At 32.8% G+C, this 19887-nt stretch overlaps 1 protein-coding gene across 4 annotated transcripts in view; it reads left to right on the top strand.

Annotated features, from left to right (window-relative positions):
• The window catches only part of CDH10 (cadherin 10), a 93703-nt gene that overhangs the window by 45846 nt on the left and 27970 nt on the right, over positions 1–19887 (top strand). For all 4 annotated transcript variants that reach the window (XM_048939739.1, XM_048939740.1, XM_048939741.1 and 1 more), the window contains 3 exons: positions 11726–12020; positions 17336–17455; positions 18031–18198. In XM_048939739.1, the coding sequence (XP_048795696.1) occupies positions 11726–12020; positions 17336–17455; positions 18031–18198 (583 nt within the window). The remainder of the gene's footprint in view (positions 1–11725; positions 12021–17335; positions 17456–18030; positions 18199–19887) is intronic.

The following is a 19887-nucleotide window of genomic DNA, read 5'->3' as shown; positions in this document are numbered from 1 at the left end:
GAAGAATGTTATTTTGCACTTTGTATCTATTTTTCTTTCCATGGAAATAAAGAGGAGGTGTTACTTTCAGAGCAACCTATGTGTGAATGTTTTCATGGAGAGGAGGGGGGAGGAGAGGAAAAGAGAGCAGAGCAGAGGAGAACTGAGAGAAGGAGAGGGGAGAAGGGGTGGGGAGGGCAGAGAAAAAAAGAGTTTAGTTGAGTTGGAAGGGACCTTCAAAGATTGTGTTGTTGAACTGCAATAATAATAATAAAGAATCAGAACCTGACAACTCAAACTGTGATACAAACTGTCAGAGATTTCTTTTGTGATTGTGTATGGTTTTGATCAGCACACAGTAAGGTACATGTAAGACAGACTTCCTTTTCCAATTGCGGAATTTGTCCTTCAGATGAAGAGATAGCAGTTATAGAATGAATAATCCATTGAGTAAAGGATTGATTCTGGTGTTAGTTTGATGGTGAGTGATAATAAGGCTGAGAGGTCAGTATGACCCCAATCACTGATGTATGCTTCCTGCTAATGCCTGTCTCAGTCTCTAAGAAAACTGTTTCAACGTTTGATTTGTTTTTTTTTTTCCTAATACTCCTAATATCAGTTATTTGTCATTGTGAATCTAATTTCTAAAAAAGACAATTCAGCTCTGATTAAACACAAAGTACAATACTGTTGATAAATTGTCAGGAAGAATTACAAAGGGGAAAGTTATGGACATCCTTCCAGTGGATATAAAATCACCAATAAGATGCATTTTGCTGTCATCTTAGATAAGAGTTAAAGCTCTCTTGGGTTGAGTCCAAACTCGGAGGTTGTATGAGATTATGCATTGCATTCAAAAATAGCATAACGCTTCAAAATAGTATAAGAAACAGGGAAATAATTTGATCTGAGCTCTCCAGTTCCTTTAACTTCAATTTCTCTTTCAATTTTAAAATGGTATCCAGCTGTCAAAGAAAGATATTCCAAAAAGGAAAGACTGGAATGATCTATATTCAAAGACATAGCTCAATAAAACTAGAGTCCAGTTCATCAAATTGCATTCATTCAATCAAGGATTTAAAAACATCATAGAAAAAAAGTTTAGAAATGTTTGACCTACACATTGTTTGAAACAATAAATGAATAAAAAGTGAATAGTTTCTACATCAATTCAAAGGCTAATGCTTTAGGGGCTTTTTCGTCTCTTTTTTCTTTAAATCAAATGCAGATGACCTTTTAAATATCTTGTATAAACAGATAGCAAGGAAGAGCCAGGGGTAATACCGAGAGAAAATCGGTGGCTTGCAACAAAATACCCATGAGGGAAAAAGTTCCAGGAAGTTAAAAGTTGATGTTTACCCTTTTAAAATGCCTTCCTGCTGGAAGCATTGCCTTATATTTGTGAGCATTTTCCTCTTTGAAGATAATTAAAAATAAGCTTAACCAAAATGACTGTAATGGCAGGTTTTATCAAACCCTCCAGTACTTTCTGTTTTATAGTTGTACAGTCAATGTATATGAGGCCCCTAGTGAACAGAGCAACATTTGTTCTCAGAAGTAAACAACCAACATTTTCCAAAACATCATTCATTTTCCTGATACTTCCTCAAACTCAATTATTTCTGTTTCCTGAAACTTTTCATATCTATTTTACAGAGAATGTTAAAGGAGGACTGGGCCACTTAGGGGAAAAAAAATTGCTCTCTATTTTGACAATATTTTAGTCAGAGTGCCACTCTGTCAATGTGTTCTTTTAACTTTCCTAGCTGTAGCTGTTTTTTCGCCTTCACTTTGGCTCGATGTCTTTCATGTTTTCTTTCATGCATCAATAACTTCAGTACAATTGTGCTATCTGTATTTAGCATTACTTCTTCATAAGCAGTACAGACTCACACTGAATTAATTTTTCTTGTGTCACTTTTATTTGGACAAAGAGGTAGATACTGCCTCTACTTCTTGTTTTATTATTTCAATCCTGCATTTTTTGGAACATGACTGCCTATGTATCTCAAAGCACTGGTGGGAAGACATGAATGTAATACATTTCCACTTGATGTAAAGTTTGGGATACTTCACTGCTAATACTTTCCTGAAGCATGGTTGTCCTTTCTCAAAAATTCTCAAGCAAATGACACTTAATAAGACAACAAAACTGGAAATAGAGTTTGGACTTTTTGGTTTGAAATATTATAGGATAAAACTATAGTTGCAAAATGGGGACATGACAGAGTAGAGAAGATCACACGGAATATTTTATGCATTCTTCATCCAAAAAATAGCCAGGGAAAGAAGAAAACTCTTTCCTCCCACTTAGTTTAGAAACTCTCTTGTGTTCCTTGTTCTTTCTAAAAAGTTATAATAGATTTTGTAATTACTGGTATATGTTACAGTGATTAGAGGAATAAATTATATTAGACATGTGGAGACATGAAGTAGAAATTAAGATTTCTTCCTTTTATTGTAAGTACTTCATCTTTTAAGAACTTTTGCATATTGTTTTCTGAGGTAAGGCATTTGATGTAAATACATACAAATTAAAATTTCACATTTTACAGTTCCATCATAAATGGCACATTTAGGAAGTACAAAATATTATTTTATAATATAACAGTTAGCAACTATTACTACTTAGGAAATTATCATGATTATAAATTGTCTTGTTTAGTATTAAGTGACAAAAATGATCTATATATTTCAAATACATATTTCAAATTTTGATAGCGAGGAAAATGACTACTTAAATTGTGTAAGAGGTGAAGTAAACAGAATAAATGAGAGAAATCCTAATAGTTTTTATGATGTAAAGAGCAGGAATTTAAAGAAATGTCCTTTCAGGAAAGTAGATGAAAAACAGAAAGGATGATTTGGCCAAAAATTTAGGTAAGCTTATAATGAATTTATTATTTCAATTGTGAAATGATAAATTTATAGGACAAATACATGAACTGCAAATGTGACTAAAATTGATACAAACAAATAGCATATAAATACGCACATGAGAGGACAGAGTCAGGAGAGGTAAAAGACATTTGTAAGCTGATAGAGTTTTTTTTACTTGCAAAATCTTTCAGAACTGACCAATCTTTTTATTCTTTAAAAATATATTTTGCTTGTAAGAACTAATGTTCAGGAGTGTTCCTACATTTTCATACAGTGATGCAACGGAAGATGCTCCACAAAGGATTTCTCAGAGGATTTAGAAATACCTTAGCTATGAACAAAATGTCTTAGGTCATTCAGAAGGAACAGCAAGCCCTGCTCATAAATAAAGCAGCTAGAAAACAAAGAAACTGATTGCTTAATTATCTCTTTAGTTAGGTCAGGTTATGTGGCAGACCATTCTCCATGTGTCAGAAGTAGCACATTTGAAAGTAAAAGCCAAATTACATAAATATGAAGACTAAAGGACCATCGATCAGTGTGTTGTTGGAAAGAGCTGCACAAGGTTAGACTAAGTTTATCATTTAAGAATAATGGTGCAGATTTGAATAATGTATTTGCTAGGAAGGAATAATGACACACTATAGAAAATTTAGTCACCAACAGAGCAAGGAGTACTATTTCAAGTACCATGTAAGACTGTGTACCATGAAAGAGAATTATGAAGTCTTCTAGGAAGGCTGTAGAATTATTTATACTGCAAAGAGAAAAAAAAAACGAACTTGCCCTAATGTATAGGGCAAGAACTGAACCTTCATGAAATGGTATAATCCTGGAAAAGAGAAGAGAATGAATAATCTCTCTATGACAATATAAATAAAACAAAAATAACTGAAGTTTTTGATATAAATAACAATTACACTAAAGCAATTAGTAAAAATAATAATAATTTAAAAATCCCATTACATAAGTAATATGTTTTACAGGAGATTAGGATATAGAAGATTAGGTAAAGAGTACTACTAAAGTTTTACAAATACCAGCAAATGTCATATGGAAATCTTAACCTGGCCTATTCATCAGTTACCACAGTTGGAAATAGTGATACATGCAACAAATTACTGAAACAGCAAATAATCAGGAAAAGTAATTATTATGTAGTATATGGGGTTTTTTTAACAGTGTAATATCCAATATCTGTAGCTGACAAATACAGTTCACTGGACTGTAGATGTTGTTGATAACATAAGACAAGATAAGATAGGATAAGATATTCTGTATTTATGTTGCCAAAATTATATCCAGATCTGTATTTGGCATCTTTCAGTCTGATGCTGCTTTCATAGGGCAGTTTTTGATTTAAATTTCAGTTACGAATACCTGCCTAGTCTTAATACAAACATGACTAAATTAAGTTAAATTTACTTTTGTAATTGTAATGTAGTTGTGTGTAGTGTTTTAAATAGTGCATTTACTTAGTAATAGGTGTATAGTCATGATTTTTCTTAAGAGCGTTATTCTCTAGAATAATTTCTTTTATAACTCAATGAAAGAACTAACTTAAATCTGATAGTCAAATAAAAATTTGTTACATTTAAGGATTTGCGCATATTCAATGTCTCCTCTCGCAGATGCAATACCTTGAGTATTCTTGTAATGTTACAAAATATCAGTACATCTCTCCTGGACCAGGCATCTCTTAAAGGACCAGCTTCATTGACCTCTTGGGGTTATGAAAGGAAATCAGTAAGGACTGTTCCAAGACACCTTTGTTTCTTTTTGTTTGAAATACTGTATTAAATGTAGCACCAGTTCAATTTCATCAGTAACTTCTTGAGGCCAAAAGAAAAATTGAAAATATAACCACGGTCTCACCCCTCTACACCTCTCCTCAGGATCAAGTTCACCATAATGTTATGTTACCATGGAAGTAATTTTTTAAAATTATTAAAATATTCTTTCAGTAATAAAATGTCAATTTACTTCTTAATTCTGCTATATACACCTCCCATCTAAGCTGACATTTACCACTTTTGGGGTACATGCTATTATTCACTTCTCTATGGTATATTTATTTTTTCCCCAAGTATTCATCTCTGGGAGGCACATATACTGTAGAATATTCATGAGGAGAAATTTCAGACACATTAAACATAGAAGATCTTCTCTGCTCTTGCTAATCTACATTTTATAGTAATTAAAGATGGAAACAAGAAGAATTGTCCTAGATGTGTTTTTATGGGGCTTCAGAAGTAAGAAGAAGGAACTAAGCATCATTTTCAGTTGTGTTGCATATTTGTTTCAAAAATAAAATAAAATAAAATAAAATAAAATAAAATAAAATAAAATAAAATAAAATAAAATAAAAACAATGTTTTTTTTTACATACAGTGCAAACTGTCCAGTAAGATACATTTGTGCTAACTGTGCTCTCTGAGATATATAAAAACTAGTAATTGATTTTTAAAATATTTTTGTTTGTTTGTTTGTTTGTTTTTGGCTAATACCTAGGGTACTTTAAGAAGACAGATATAAGCTGTCAACAAAAATTGTTACCTAAAATCAGTTCTCAGTTACTTCTTTTATTGTTATCATTAATTGATTCTTAATTTAGCCCATTTCTTTAATGAATTTGAACCTGAAACAACAGGCATAGGCTTCATTTGTTTGTTTGTTTTTTACTGTATTTGTTTGTATCCATTTTAGTCACATACGCAGTTCATGTATTCCTCATATAAATTTAGCATTTCACAATTGTTTCTTCATTCAATTTTTCCTATCAATATGCAGTCATCTTCTGTAGGTGTTTAGCCAAGATAACAGAAAGTAAGGGCATTGTAATCCTGGTGCCAATTCTTTACCTTCTGTCTGCATCTAACATAGGGACTGTGTTTATTACATTAATAGTAGAAGAAACCATGCATATTGGCTCATGGAAAAAGCCTTCAGTGTATGAAATTCAATTAGTCTCAGGTTTGTGGTAGCTTCTGTATTTTCTAGAGTAGAAGCTGTAACAGTCCAATGAAGCAAAAAGTTTCTTGTTCTAGCTCTCTGAATATCAGCTAAAGACTTTGGCTTAAGAAAGGAGTATGATGGTTCATGCGATACATTGTAAAAAAGGAAACTGCCTTTTTCAGCTGATAATTAGTTGATGTCAGCAACAAGGCCATCTACCTTGTCCAGACTGTGATTTTTCCATTTAGAATAAGCCACAGTGATGTGCAAAAGATGCAAGTAAAGGGATTAAGTAATATATTTGGTGTATTTCCACAGTCTGTGGAACCTGAGAATCTTGCAGACGATGTGTTGTGATTGTGATGTTTGTAGAAGACTGAGAAAAATCACATTCTGATTCTTCGATAGAGATTACTTCAACAGGGATGTGTATAAAATATTAAAAATTCTAATTTGTATATTAGCACCTTAAAATATTAATTATTAACAATAAAAATATTGGTCAGAAAGGAACAGTTCTAAGCTTTCCTTATAGAAATAAGAATAATGATTTTTATCTCCTTTGGATAATGACTCAATGTAAACTGGTATAATCTAAAAATGCAGTGCACATTGGTGCTTTTCATTTCTACCTTTTGCTGCTTCTCAGGAAGCAAAATAGTTTCTTTCCTCACCTTGTGCTACTTGTTATGCTTGTATTTTACTTTGCTCTTGCTTTATATTTCTTGAACTCATAAAATTTTTTCTTTTTGAAGTTTGCCGCTTTTCACTTCTTTGTTAAATAACATAAACGGGACTTGAAAACTGGCAATATGACAGAGTGAGAAAATTAAATATGTCACATGTCTCATTAAAACTTAATGTAAAATGTTTCTTAACTTAAAAGAGATGCTTTAAATGTTACCTTAAGGATAAATTGAAATAAATTAATCTGGTGAGTAAAGCTGGTTCAAAGCTAATATAGTTAAATCTGGCAACCAAAAGACTATGCAAAGGACATAAGAATAAGGGTAAGGATGAAGGTCTTTTTTAATAATTTCAGCTAACACTAAACAACTGCATCATTTAATAGCTCAGTTCATGGAGCTTAAAATAAATATCCCTGTTTTGGTAATTCTATGCCTATTATTCTCTGCAGATCAAATCTGCCCACTGTAAGAATACGTTTAGTGAGATTATTATTATTATTCTAGGAAGTACCCCGTAATATTATCATTTGTGCTGTGGAAAACTTAGAGCGAAATTGTGAATGATTCCAAAGGTGCATTTTGGCATATGTGGCTAATATGATTCCTTAGAAAATAGTTAATAGGTAATGTTATAGCCCTGAAATTGGTCCATAATGAAGGGAAATCCAGATCTTGTTTGAATAAAATCTGAAAGATTGATTAATTGTGGAGCATACTGAGTTTTTTTTGTTATTGCAATACATGGATTAAATGGAAATGTTGGCAAATATTTTGCAGACTGAAGTAAGAAAAACCTATTCTAGATTATATAAAATAATAATTAAAAAAAACATTATTCTGAAGTAGGTGAGTAAAATTGTTTAACAAGGTGATAACAGAGTAGTCTTATCATTTCATGAAGACTTCAAAAAAGGGTAAACTATATTAGAAAGTATACTATACATTACAGTATATTAAAACCATGTAGAAAAATGACCTGAACTGTATTAACAACTACAAAATTCAGTGTAAAGATTATTCTACTTTTTGTTAATACTGTCATAGTCCAGTTTCTAGTTATCTAAATACCAATCACTGAAAATTTATAGAGATTTCTGAATTTCAAATACAAATTTGTGGTAGAGATTTTAGTCTTTATCTGGCATTGTCATAAATCATTACGTGTTTCATAAGTATTCCATATAGTAGTATGTCTCTATTGTGATCTACTCTGTATTTTCACAGGTAGCAGCTCCTGACTTTTGGAATGAAAATAGGATTCAATTCAAATATTCAATTTGGAGATTTCAGACTTGGCTAACAATCACAGGAGAAAAAAAAAATCACTCTTGTAATTGGCAAGTTTGATCTGAATCATTGGAAGATGATTAACATAGAATTCCCACACTATAATTTTCAAGTCATTTTTAGAGGAGAATTATTATGTTGTGATGATTGTGAGATGAATCTCACAACTTCTGAGGGATCATTTACAAATATGAAAAGATATTGAGCTAAATTTGATACTAGCATCTTTTCATTAACCAATTGTACTCATGACTGCACGTACCTTAAAGACGCAAAACTGTTTTATAGCACTTGCAGTTACTTTATGACAAAACAGGGCTGTATAAATTTAAACTAGCAGGTGAAATATGCATACTGCTAGCATCTAAATTGGGAAGTTTTTCTGTAGAGAAACAGTAAGAAATTCACTGAAACAACAGTTTTCAAAATGTCAGTAACAAATATGAAAACAAAACCACTGCTTTACAGCTGATCATTTTGTGCAATAAAATTGCTGAGTGAAACAGATATCCCTCTATTTCTCAGTGAGGCTGATATGAATCAGAGTTGCTCATTTTCCAAAATATCTATAGGAAACATTTTATACTAAAAGTTGTGAAACAAAAGGGTTTTTTTCTTTTTTCTTTTTTTTTTTCCTTAATACTATAGTAGACTGGTAAACTCTTCTGTCCTGATTGGGACACTACTCATGATTTTCAGACTGGGTAAAGTTTGGTGGTCAAGGCTGCTAAGTAAAGCAGCCCTCCTGAATCATCTAACAATATCTAGATAGATAGAACTGAAAAATGGTTATGTATATATTAGAAAATTGAAAACTTCTTATTTTGTCAAAGTGAAAAGATTAACAATTTTTAGAAAATGTGAAGTGTTATAGCTTTAACTATTCTAACAGGTCTTCCTTATAAATACGCCATTCAAAAGCACAACTATTCCTTGTTTGTGAAGGTCTCTAAGTTCAACAATCTTCAGAAATAAATAAAAAATTATTTTTTAAAAAGTATACATTTTGAATTAGAGGGGGAGAACAGGTTAATGATTTTTTAAAAGTGGCACATAAAGAACATTTTTCACTTTCAAATCGGTTTAGTAAGAAATCTTTACGCGCACATAGCAACAGGAGAAGTGAGGAAAAAAATCATCAGTGTTGATGTTATCTTGAATACTTACCAAATGAGTATGTTAAATGATCTTTGCATCCTTAATTGGGTATTTTTTCAAAAGCTTCACGTATTGTGGATTTTTGTCTGTTCTCTGATTTAGTTCTCTTCAGTATGCTGTTTCTGTACTCCTGGTGTTAGGCAACATCCCCAGGAGCAAGAACACAGTTTTCAGGGTTGATAAATTACTAAACAACTCCCTGGAATGTTTTGCTAAATATCACTCTCCCTAAAAAATTCCTTGGAAGGTCTGTGAATTACTTTTGACTAGTACTATTTTTTGGGACAGTTTACATGGGACCATTGTTAGAGAATTTGACAGAAATGATGTTGCCCAACACTGCTAGGTGGCTTCTGAATTTTTAGAGAGCACACTGTAGCCTCAATCTATTATCACATGGCCATTTAGCTTGAATTTAGCTGAGAATTTATAATGCCAGACCTAGCTTTGTGAGGCATGTGGGAAAACTATTATTTTTCATTTTCATTAAAAAAAAAATAATTTTGCCCCAGTATTTCGTACTCAAGGAGACCCTTATTTTTTATTTCTTGGGCAGATATCTCAGGAATAACATCCTCCTGTAACTGCCCTTCATCACTCTGCCATGAAAATACTTTATCTGGTGTTTATGGGTCACCAGTAACCTCCTAGTAGTAAAATAATTTTTGAAGATAAAGTGGTACCCTAGTAAGCCCTTAATAAGAAAGAACTTAGTAGGCTTTTGAGTTAAACAAAAAGACTTGACAAAATGGATTACCAACTGCAAAATACTGTCCAGTATCTAATAGTTTGATATGATACCCTGGAAATGACTTAAAACAGGTGGTATGGAAAACAGTAGAAGGGTGCCACAGAAGAAGAGACAAAAATCCAGTTTCTTTTCAAGGGAGATATTTATGTTTTGTGATTTTTTTCATGACCTGAAATGAGCTTGAATTAACAAAAATCCTTCAGATGACTATATATGATCTTGGTGTAATTCTAATCGATGTTTATAATGGGTGTTCAGTTAGCTACATTTAGAAAGGAAACGGTTCTGTCAAAAAGTCTTGGAACATTCTGATATATTTAGAAACAGTCACTTGCACTCTAATTTCTTGTACTGAAATATGTACTGGAAAAAATGCAGATAAGAAAGTTTTATAGATATATGTTTTTGCATACATGTATTTGAGGTACTACATAAGAACTAATGAATGATGTTCTTCATGTTTACAATATAAAAATCACGAAAGGTTTGTCATTTATGTTTACATCACCTGCAACTCACTAAATGTCTTTAAACTGATCATGTTTATCATTTCTGCATGGAAGTACAAGTTTATGATCATAGTTAATGTACACAGGTAGCTTCTTGTCTATATGCTACAAAATGTGTTTCTTATTGCTGCATGCATAAAATCAAAAGTATTCAAAATAACCTTTAAAATTAATCAAGACTTCTTCTTGGCATAACCCTTCCGCTGAATCTAAAAGCAAAATATGCATTTGTCACGGAATTGACCAGATCAATCTATGTCCGTGACAGGGGCGGCAGGCCTCTGCCCTCCCCCCCCACCCCAGTCCCACAAAAATGGGAAGGAAGGAAGGGAGGAAAAAAGCAGCGGCAACAATCTATGGAGGAAAACTTATTTTACTATAATATCGGAATACAAAATAACACAATATATACAATCTAATTGAAATTAATAAATCAGACAAGATGAGAGAGAGAGAGTTCCCGGGACCGATTCAAACCTGAAAAGCTTGGAACGGCTAGGAAAGCACCTCCAGCACCCACTGCAAGGCAGCAAGAGAGCGCCCCCCCTATCCGGAAGGGCCAGATCCCGTGACTTCTGTAATGTACAGGGATAGGTACCCTGGATTGGGGCAGTGACACTTCAATGCCCCGTACACTACATGATGTTTTGATGTGGAATACTGAAACCATAAAAACATAGAACCATGACAGCATTTCATATTGATAATAGATCTGAATTCCAGATTCATTCAGTTAGATATGATATCAATGATACAGGTGCAGAAAGGTGATGAGAGAAATTGTGATAAGTGTATCCAAATATATAGTTAGTCAACTACAATACTGTACTAAAAAAAGAAATGCAAAAAGGGTTTTTTTTCAGTATGGATGTATTGAAATAAGTCTGTACTGAAGGTTGTTAATAGATGAATTATATTACTTATATATTACTTAGTATTGACTTTACACCTATTATCTGAATCCCTAATAAATTTGTAAATTTCTTTGAGGATATTTACTTTTTTTTTATGGAATTAAAAGGATAATGACTTCAAATGAAATATTTTGGTTTAGAACAAATATCAATAATACAATATATAAAATCTAAAATTAGTCTGACATGGAGACAGTTCTTCTGTTCTCCTTAATTGTCATGTATCCTGCCATGTTCTTTATCTGCTTAGTGAATTTACAACATGCACAGCAGGTTGTGAATTTTTAATAGGATCTCTTCAAGGAAGGAAAAGGTCAGTATTAACATAAAAATCTTCTTTAAGAATTGTGGTGCAAAGGTTTCTTAGCAGAGAACAGGTGTTGCTGCAAAACTGATATCTGCCATCACAGCCAAGTTAAAAGATTCTTGGAGCTATGTTAAGAATCAAATGCTTCAGTATAACATCATGAAGTGATTGAAAATGACTGTTTTCTTGTTTGATGGATTCAAAATAATTTTATCTATTATAATAATAGCAACTAAAAATGTTTTTATTACTTCTAAATAAAATGACCTATTTTGTTTGCTTGTTTTTCACTTCAGCTTCATTCTGACCAGGATAAGGGAGATGGATCCCTCAAATACATTTTGTCAGGAGATGGGGCTGGTACTCTTTTTATAATTGACGAGAAAACAGGTGACATTCATGCTACTCGGAGAATTGACAGGGAGGAGAAAGCCTTTTACACCCTGCGTGCCCAAGCTATTAACAGAAGAACTCTGAGACCAGTGGAACCTGAATCTGAGTTTGTCATCAAAATCCATGACATCAATGACAATGAACCAACATTTCCAGAAGAAATTTATACAGCTAGTGTTCCTGAAATGTCAGTAGTGGGTGAGTGCTTTAGACTGCAACAGAAATGCCTGCTCTAATTATGTTATTCAAGAGATATTTTCCCCGTCTTCTGAAAATTCAGTTATATCTGGAGTCCTTTATGGAATAAGTACTGTTAAGTTTGGCTTGCTCATACAAATACTAGAATTTCATCCAGAAAGAGATGTGATTTCTACTAAGAATGTTTAAAACATTAACTTAAAGTCATTTGGAATATAAATAGAAACAGAAAGTAAATAATGGTGATCACTTTCCTCTTTAAGAATTATTACAATAAGATCAATAAATTAATTTTTGAATGCTTAATGAACTTTTCTTTCATTTTACTGGAAGTGCCCAGTGATGATAAGCACTACATGGAGAGCTGTCTTGTCTTTCACTCTTTCTGTGGCCAAGGGAAGTTATTTGTTTGCTCATGTACTGTTGATGCACTGCCTGTATGTAGACTGTCTGCTCTTCATTCTCCTCTTTGCATTCAGTTTCAGGTAGAATGCTTAGCAAGAACTTTACATTATATGAAACCCTTGTCATTCCTTGATATATATGTGCCTAGAGTCTCCCAAGGATTTTTTCCATCATGACTCCACATCTGAGTAATACTGAATTGTGAAAAACCAAACTCAGTTTGCTAGGCATGATCAAGTGTTAAGGGTAAGACAAACACTATTCTCTGTTCATGTCAGAATTTTATCAAAATGAATGACATGAACCTAACAGACTGGATTTTTATCCACAACTACTAAGTTCTGGCCTGTATCATGGAATTCAGTATTATGGAATGCAAGCTTCTATTTAGTGCAGAACTATCTTTAGGCTGTATTTCGAGAGTTTTCAAAATATTCCCTTAAAATAATAATTCACTCATTCATTATACTACTGTAGATAAAATGTTAATTTCTAAATATCCAGAAAACGTCCACAGTAGCTTCAATATTTTTTATCTATTATTACTGTTTTAATTATTGCCACTGCGTCCACTACTCAATCAAATAGTGCATTTAGATACTTTATACATACAGGTGTTAGAATTTTTCTACTTTGCTTAATGTTTAAAGAGTAAGAAAATAATGAAAGATAATAGCAAAGCTCTACAGCAATGCATGAAAGTGAAATGCGAATGTTCTGTTCTTAAGAAAATATTTCTGTCTTCTTGCGAGATGTGATTGAAACATTAAGAAGTCATCATTCAGCAATATTTTTTTTGTATTCACAAATGGAAGGCAGGGAAAGCAAATGTATTAGATTTTTGTAGATAGTATCTAAATCACCTAAAGTACCTAAAGGAGACATATAAGAAAGTGGTAAAGGGGCTCTATCAGGACAAGAAGCAATGACTTCGAACCAAAAAGGGGGCAGATTTAAATTAGACATTTTCTCAGCATGGTGGAACAAGTTGTCCAGAGAAGCTGTGGATCTCAGTCCCTGAAGGTGTTTGAGGTCGGGCTGGATGGGGCTTTGAGCATTCTGGTTCTGTGATTCTGTGACTGTATATTGGTCTGCACTGAAATTCCATCTGATGAAGAACTGAAAAGGCTTCCTTATTTATTGTTCTAAAACAGAAATAATAGTATATAGTAATACCAATTTTTACCGGTTTTGCTGATTGGATTTCTAGAATCGTGTCTTTTTAAAAATGTAGATGCCTTTAGGGAAAGCATATTTAAAAGAACATTGCTGAATATTCTGGAGACACACGTCAAGATTTCAGTTGGATTAAAAGAAAAAAATCTTAGAGCTTCCACTTTCTTTTTCATATTGACTGTGGACTAAGGAATTTTAATACTTGGAGATAAAAGTAATGTAGAGATAAATCATAGTCTAGGATTGCCTTGTTCATCTTTCTTTTGCTGCTCATTAATCATAGTAAAGGCAGGGATAAACGGGCTAACTTCAAGATCTCACTTTTAGGTCAATAAACTTGAAGACATCTTGTTCTCCTGAAATTTTTCTGCAGATATTTTCCCTTTTTTCACTTTTTTTTTTCCCACTTTCTTACAATGAAATTCTTCTGGTTTTTACTACAGTCTGCTGTTCTGCCTCTTCTTCACTCTCCATATCTTCTTGATCAAGACTTCTTTTCAGAACAGTACACCACTTCTTTTATTTGATGTTGTTTCTCTGTTCATCTATGGTAGCTAGATACAATTTAATCATTATTTATCCTTATTTCATTCTATATCTTCAGTGCTAAGCAAAATTTTATGAATCTTTTTCCCAGAAGCACTTTGCATTTCTGTCTGTCGTGCTCCCCAGCAGCTATTTTCCACTTATGCATTACAGATAACAATACACTCTTCAGTGTGATCTCCCACTGGGTTTACATGTGATCTACAGGTTTGGTCTCCCACAGTTAGCTTGTCATCCCTAACTGTGGCTATCTTTTTGTCTTCAGACAGCATTTTGAGTTACTATTGTTTGGGTTTCTCCCCGGGCTTTTTGTTCACTCCCTCATTAGTGCTGCTTCAACAACTTCCAGAGCTTAATCCTTTTCTTCTGCCATACCATTTATCTCATTACACTCGCTTCTTTTTTTTCTATTACCAACATTTTTCTTTACTCTCCTTTTCATAGTTCTCACACCAAATCTTTTGTATTTCATGACTTGCAATTTTATAATGTTAATAACAGATTATGAAAAACGTGGTCATATTGCATATTTAGATATTTTACAAACCATCTTAAAAGAACAATTTTAGCATTACAAGCATCCCCTGACTTCCTTGTTTTCAGCTTATTATTTTCCAAGTTATGGTATGACCATGTAAGCAAAGTTTGCTGACATAGACTTATCTGAATATGCAACCCTTTCCACTTCTGTTATTGTGCTGTATTAAATACTTTGTTACAGGGGAGAACAGATCTCATTATTTCCTCTTTTCTACCAGAAAGAACAAAAGGTTTTTGCTAATTCAACTTGTTACTTGAATGGATAATTTACCACTGAGGGCAGTTGTATTTAAATAGTTCATAACTCACTTGAGTATAGGAAATAAGTTACAAATTCAGCTCTACAATATATATCTGCTCTTTATATTCCCCTCCTTGCTCCCAGTTAATTATCTTCAGTGATTCATCTCTAATATTTCTATATCATAAATACACGGTGAGGCTGAAGTCATTAATGCTTATATGTTGTCTGGAGATGTTCGCAAAGCAACCATTTAAAAGGGCCAAGTGTATTAATTACTGTTATAGTATCAGACACTAGGGAAATTCAAAGTATAATTAAAATCATTTTCAAATATGCCTTCTGACAATTGCAATAACGTGACAAATGGCAGTTTGTTTCTGGGCCTAGCATGCATCCATGTAATTCTAGTTTACTGTGTAATGAAATTTAGAAGAATATGAGAAGGAAGTTATATAATTCAAAGTCTTATTCATGCCTGAGTAATACTATAGCCACAGTCTTCGTAATGTCATCGCTGTGTCCCTTATGTCCTATTGTAGAGTTCAGATTAGCCTTTGGATCCTGATGATTCTCACATAAAAGGCAGAGAGCAAGACTTGGACTAAATGGCGAGGACCAAGTTCACATCTCAAATCATCACGAATGATCAAAATCAGTGCCTTGGGATGTCCAAACTTCAGACTGGTGCATACAATATACTACTAGTATTGAGTTATCAATTGTCTTCAGCGACTTCAGTGAATGAATATAAAGTAGAAGAATTTTTTTTTTTTTTTATAATGACATGTTAGTCTGCGTTTGCATATCAGAACTTTTGCCAGTTTATGGAGGAAAGAGAAAGGATTATATCCTGAGAGCTGTGTACATAAAAAGAAAATTATATCACACTGAAGAAGTACTTGTCTGTATTCTTTTAGGTTTTTTTTCTATTGTTATATTATTTTAACTTGTGGAACTAAGGTTACCAAACATTATTTGTTCTTATCTTTCTTTTACACAATACTACTCTGCTATTTCAGAGCAAGTAATATTTAGGAGCTAGCATGCACAATAGCACAGCAGTTTGCTGCATGCTAGGATGGTCTAAGCAGTGCATTTCAGATTCAATGAAATACTCCTTATTCAACCACAAGGCCTCTGTATATTTTAACAGAAATATCTTTAACAGATTTAAGATAGAGTTTTGTGTGGCCTATGAGACACTTGTGAATCAGAAATTGGCCAAGTTTTTAAGACAGCTCTCCCAACAGTATTTTAGTTAACAAATGTTCTCATTTTCACCCTATTCTGGATGCTTACTAAAACAGTCATTAGTTCTTTGGAAAGTATTCAAAGCTTCCTTTTTTTTTTTTTTTTTTTTTTTTCATTATATTTGTGCAGCTTTTTAATTTTTTAATTTTGTGTTTGAGGCTCTGTTCTGTTCAATCAATGATTCACTCTATTTTAAAATCAGTAATAACGTTGCTAGGAATTTGCCTGTTATTGACTTCTTTATGAGATGCAAGTACTTTTAGGGCCTTGCTGACATAAGCATTTCTGTTCTAATACAGTTGAAACCTAAACATTTCTGAAAACTCATCACTGACTAATAAGTTAGACACATTATCATATCATTGATACTGGCAAAATTGTTCACATGACTGAACAACTGATTTATCAAAAGTAGATCTGTCATCAACTTGTGAATTCTCAGAGAAACAGAGGAAGCTTAGCTTTTATTTCTATTTATGCATGTTTGCCTATGCATGTTAGAATAAATATGTAATGTAGCTCTGAGAGGGAATAAATAGTTCTTCCATGTTACTTCAATTTACAGATGCTTTATTTCAGAATATTGGGCAGTATTTAGTTGAAAGGATACAACTGAGGTAAACAAGACCTTATGACAGTATTTCTTCTGCTAATATCTGTTTTTCCACTTAAAGGACAGGTAGAACTGATGACTAGTTTTTTCCAACTTCTGATGACCTATTTAAACATCTTTTTTGTCACTAATGTAAAACATTAGCTGGCAACAAAAGCAAAACAAAAGAAAACATAGATTGTTCTGTGGAATGAAAAGCAGAGATCTATTGCAATAAAAATGAACGTGTCCTCTAATAACAGAAAGTGAGTACGTAAGTATGAATGAAAGATAGCAAAGTAGGGATAAGAATTCAACCACTGCTACCATTTACCTTTATTAATTGCATCTTAATTAAATTTGTGGGATTATGGAAGTTTAGATCTAATTTATATAGAATGGAACAGAACAGTGCAAGTCTGAAGTTGATTTTAAGATGATAAACATCTGAAAAATGCAGCATTAGATGAAAATTTCTGTGGGGTCTACTTAAATGAAAATTAAAGTTCTTGGATCTCTATTTAGTGCCATGTGAAACTAAGTTGACTTTTGATGCTTAAGGTACCTCCGTCGTGCAAGTCACAGCTACGGATGCCGATGACCCTTCGTATGGTAACAGTGCCAGAATCATTTACAGCATACTTCAGGGACAGCCATATTTTTCTGTGGAACCAGAAACAGGTAAGGAAACTTGCTCTTTCATTTTGAAAATCACCCTAAGAAAAATTTAAAAGCTAACTGAAATGAAATAATATATTTTGCTGTTTTCGTTATAACTTATTGTGAGTTTTTACATTTATAATAAGAACTATTATTACTGTTAATGCTATGAAGTGTAAGTAATGTTACAGTGGTACAATTGAAATAGCTACAACAGTTTGAGGATCTAAGTGATAAAGGCAAGAAGAAGGATTTGTGCACCAGAAAATGTTGCTTGGGTTTTTCTTACAGTTCTTGTTAGTCTAATAACTTGTTCTTTCTACCCACTAGCCTTGTCTTGTGTAAGTATCTTGAATCATCTTTAGCTTGAGATGTAAACTTGAAAGGGAGCTGTGATGTAGAATGAAGGGGGATTTTTTTAACAGATTGTACTGAAGACTATTTATAAAGCTTATGAACATAAATTTATACTTTAAAGCATGAAATGAATATTTTAAAAATGCATTTCACAGACTAATACAAAAAAGGATGCAGTAGATTACTGCATGTCAAAAATAAAAGGATGATTAACAATTTTTGTTTGCTCTTTATTTAAGGCATCATCCGGACTGCTTTACCAAATATGAACAGAGAGAACAGGGAGCAGTACCAAGTGGTTATCCAGGCAAAGGACATGGGAGGCCAGATGGGTGGATTATCAGGGACCACCACTGTGAACATCACTTTGACTGATGTCAATGACAATCCACCTCGATTTCCCCAGAGTAAGCTGCACTTAATTGTTGTCCTGCAGTATAAGAGCTTCAAACTAAAGAGTTAAGCAATGACCATCTGGTTTAATTTACAGTAAATCTAGATTACAGGGCACACATGAACAACAACAACAAAAAGGCTTATATACTGATTTATTCACTATTATTAAAGCAGAATATTAAATGTTACAGCACTTGTTTGTTAGGAAAACATTTACATGATCAGCTATAGCGATGGCAGGCCTAGGATACCTTCCAGTTCTATGCGAAAGGGTGAGATGTGAATTCATAAGAGCATTAGAGCAGTGTTTTTCTTTCCCCATAGGTATTACTTAATTCCTAGAGATTCCCCTACCAGAAAATAAAACATGTAGTTGTTGCAGATATACAGAAATGTTTGAATTGTATTATCTGCTTAAATATTTAATCATGGAGAACCTGGAAAAGGAATTACTTGAAGGAAATCAAGTGGATTTGTACTTCTCTACTTATAGTGCTCCACAATCTGATAGACGTCCAAAAGGGAAGTAAATGACATTTAACTTATTTTTTTGATTACTTATGCTGTCCAAAGCATTTTATACTGACTTTTAACTTTTGATAGTATAGCTATCAAGGCATTTTATCCTCAAATTAAAGTATGAAACCATTATTAGTCTCTACATAATGTGGAAATTTTATCTAACTAGAAATTCATTAAGGGTTTGTATTTTAAATGTATTTAAAACATTTTGCATGTATTGAATTCATAATATTTGCAAAATGGTTTGATCATAAACAATTTAGGTTATCCTCAACAAACATTTTCTTCTGTGTAACTCCACTAAATCCAGTAGTTACTGACGATCATCCTCCAGGCTCAAAATAAGTGACACTGGTTCTAATGGTTCTGACTTTATTATGTTCTTTATGGTACAAATTGAGTATGCACTTTTGTTCAATTTAGCATTGTAATTAAAGCATATATGTGTTTAGCTAAGATGGTTATCAGCATGGGAAATAAAATACACTCAAATAGGAATATCACAAGCAATTGAATGTTTATAGTTTGTGCATAGCTACACAAGCCCTATTCTGGACAGAATTTATTGTTAATTTGTCTTTTTATGTCCTGTATCCCCACAGTGTTTTAAAGTATTAAATATGCAGTTAAGCCTTCCCTGTTCTCTTCTCTCTTCTTCCTTCCTTGTTGTCTTTCTGTTTTGTTTTTCTTGTTTCTTAAATATTGTGTGAAATTAATACCTAAAGCAGTGGAATCAACTTTCTAGACTGTGTTTACATGACTTAAGTGGTAGTCCACCACCATATTCATTGGACTCAGATGAGGATCTGGTGTAGCATCCCAGGAATATATGTGCACTTTTCTATTGTCAGTATGAATCAGATGGGACCTTTTGTTTAAATTAATTTTAATTCTTGGTGGGCTTTTGTTTTACTTTGTTTTTCTCTCTGCCATGTTAACTACAAACATTTCACTAGAAATGAAATTTAAAATACTTATGAAGGTTAATGTAATTTCACTTGTTATAACAAAGTTGAAAGTCAAAGGTTACTTTTTTTTAAGAATCTTTATTTTAATCTCTAAATAGAATTCAATGAGACTGTGAGAACTGATGCCTGTTCATTTCTGTCCTACTAATAACAGACTCCTGTTAGGTTCATAAGATTATTGTATTCTTCTGAAATTTATCAATTATTAAA

This window comes from Lagopus muta, chromosome 3, assembly GCF_023343835.1.
Source record: "Lagopus muta isolate bLagMut1 chromosome 3, bLagMut1 primary, whole genome shotgun sequence".
Classification (NCBI taxonomy): domain Eukaryota; kingdom Metazoa; phylum Chordata; class Aves; order Galliformes; family Phasianidae; genus Lagopus; species Lagopus muta.
The sequence above is the reverse complement of the archived record's forward strand: the minus strand, read 5'-3'. Positions and strand labels throughout refer to the sequence as shown.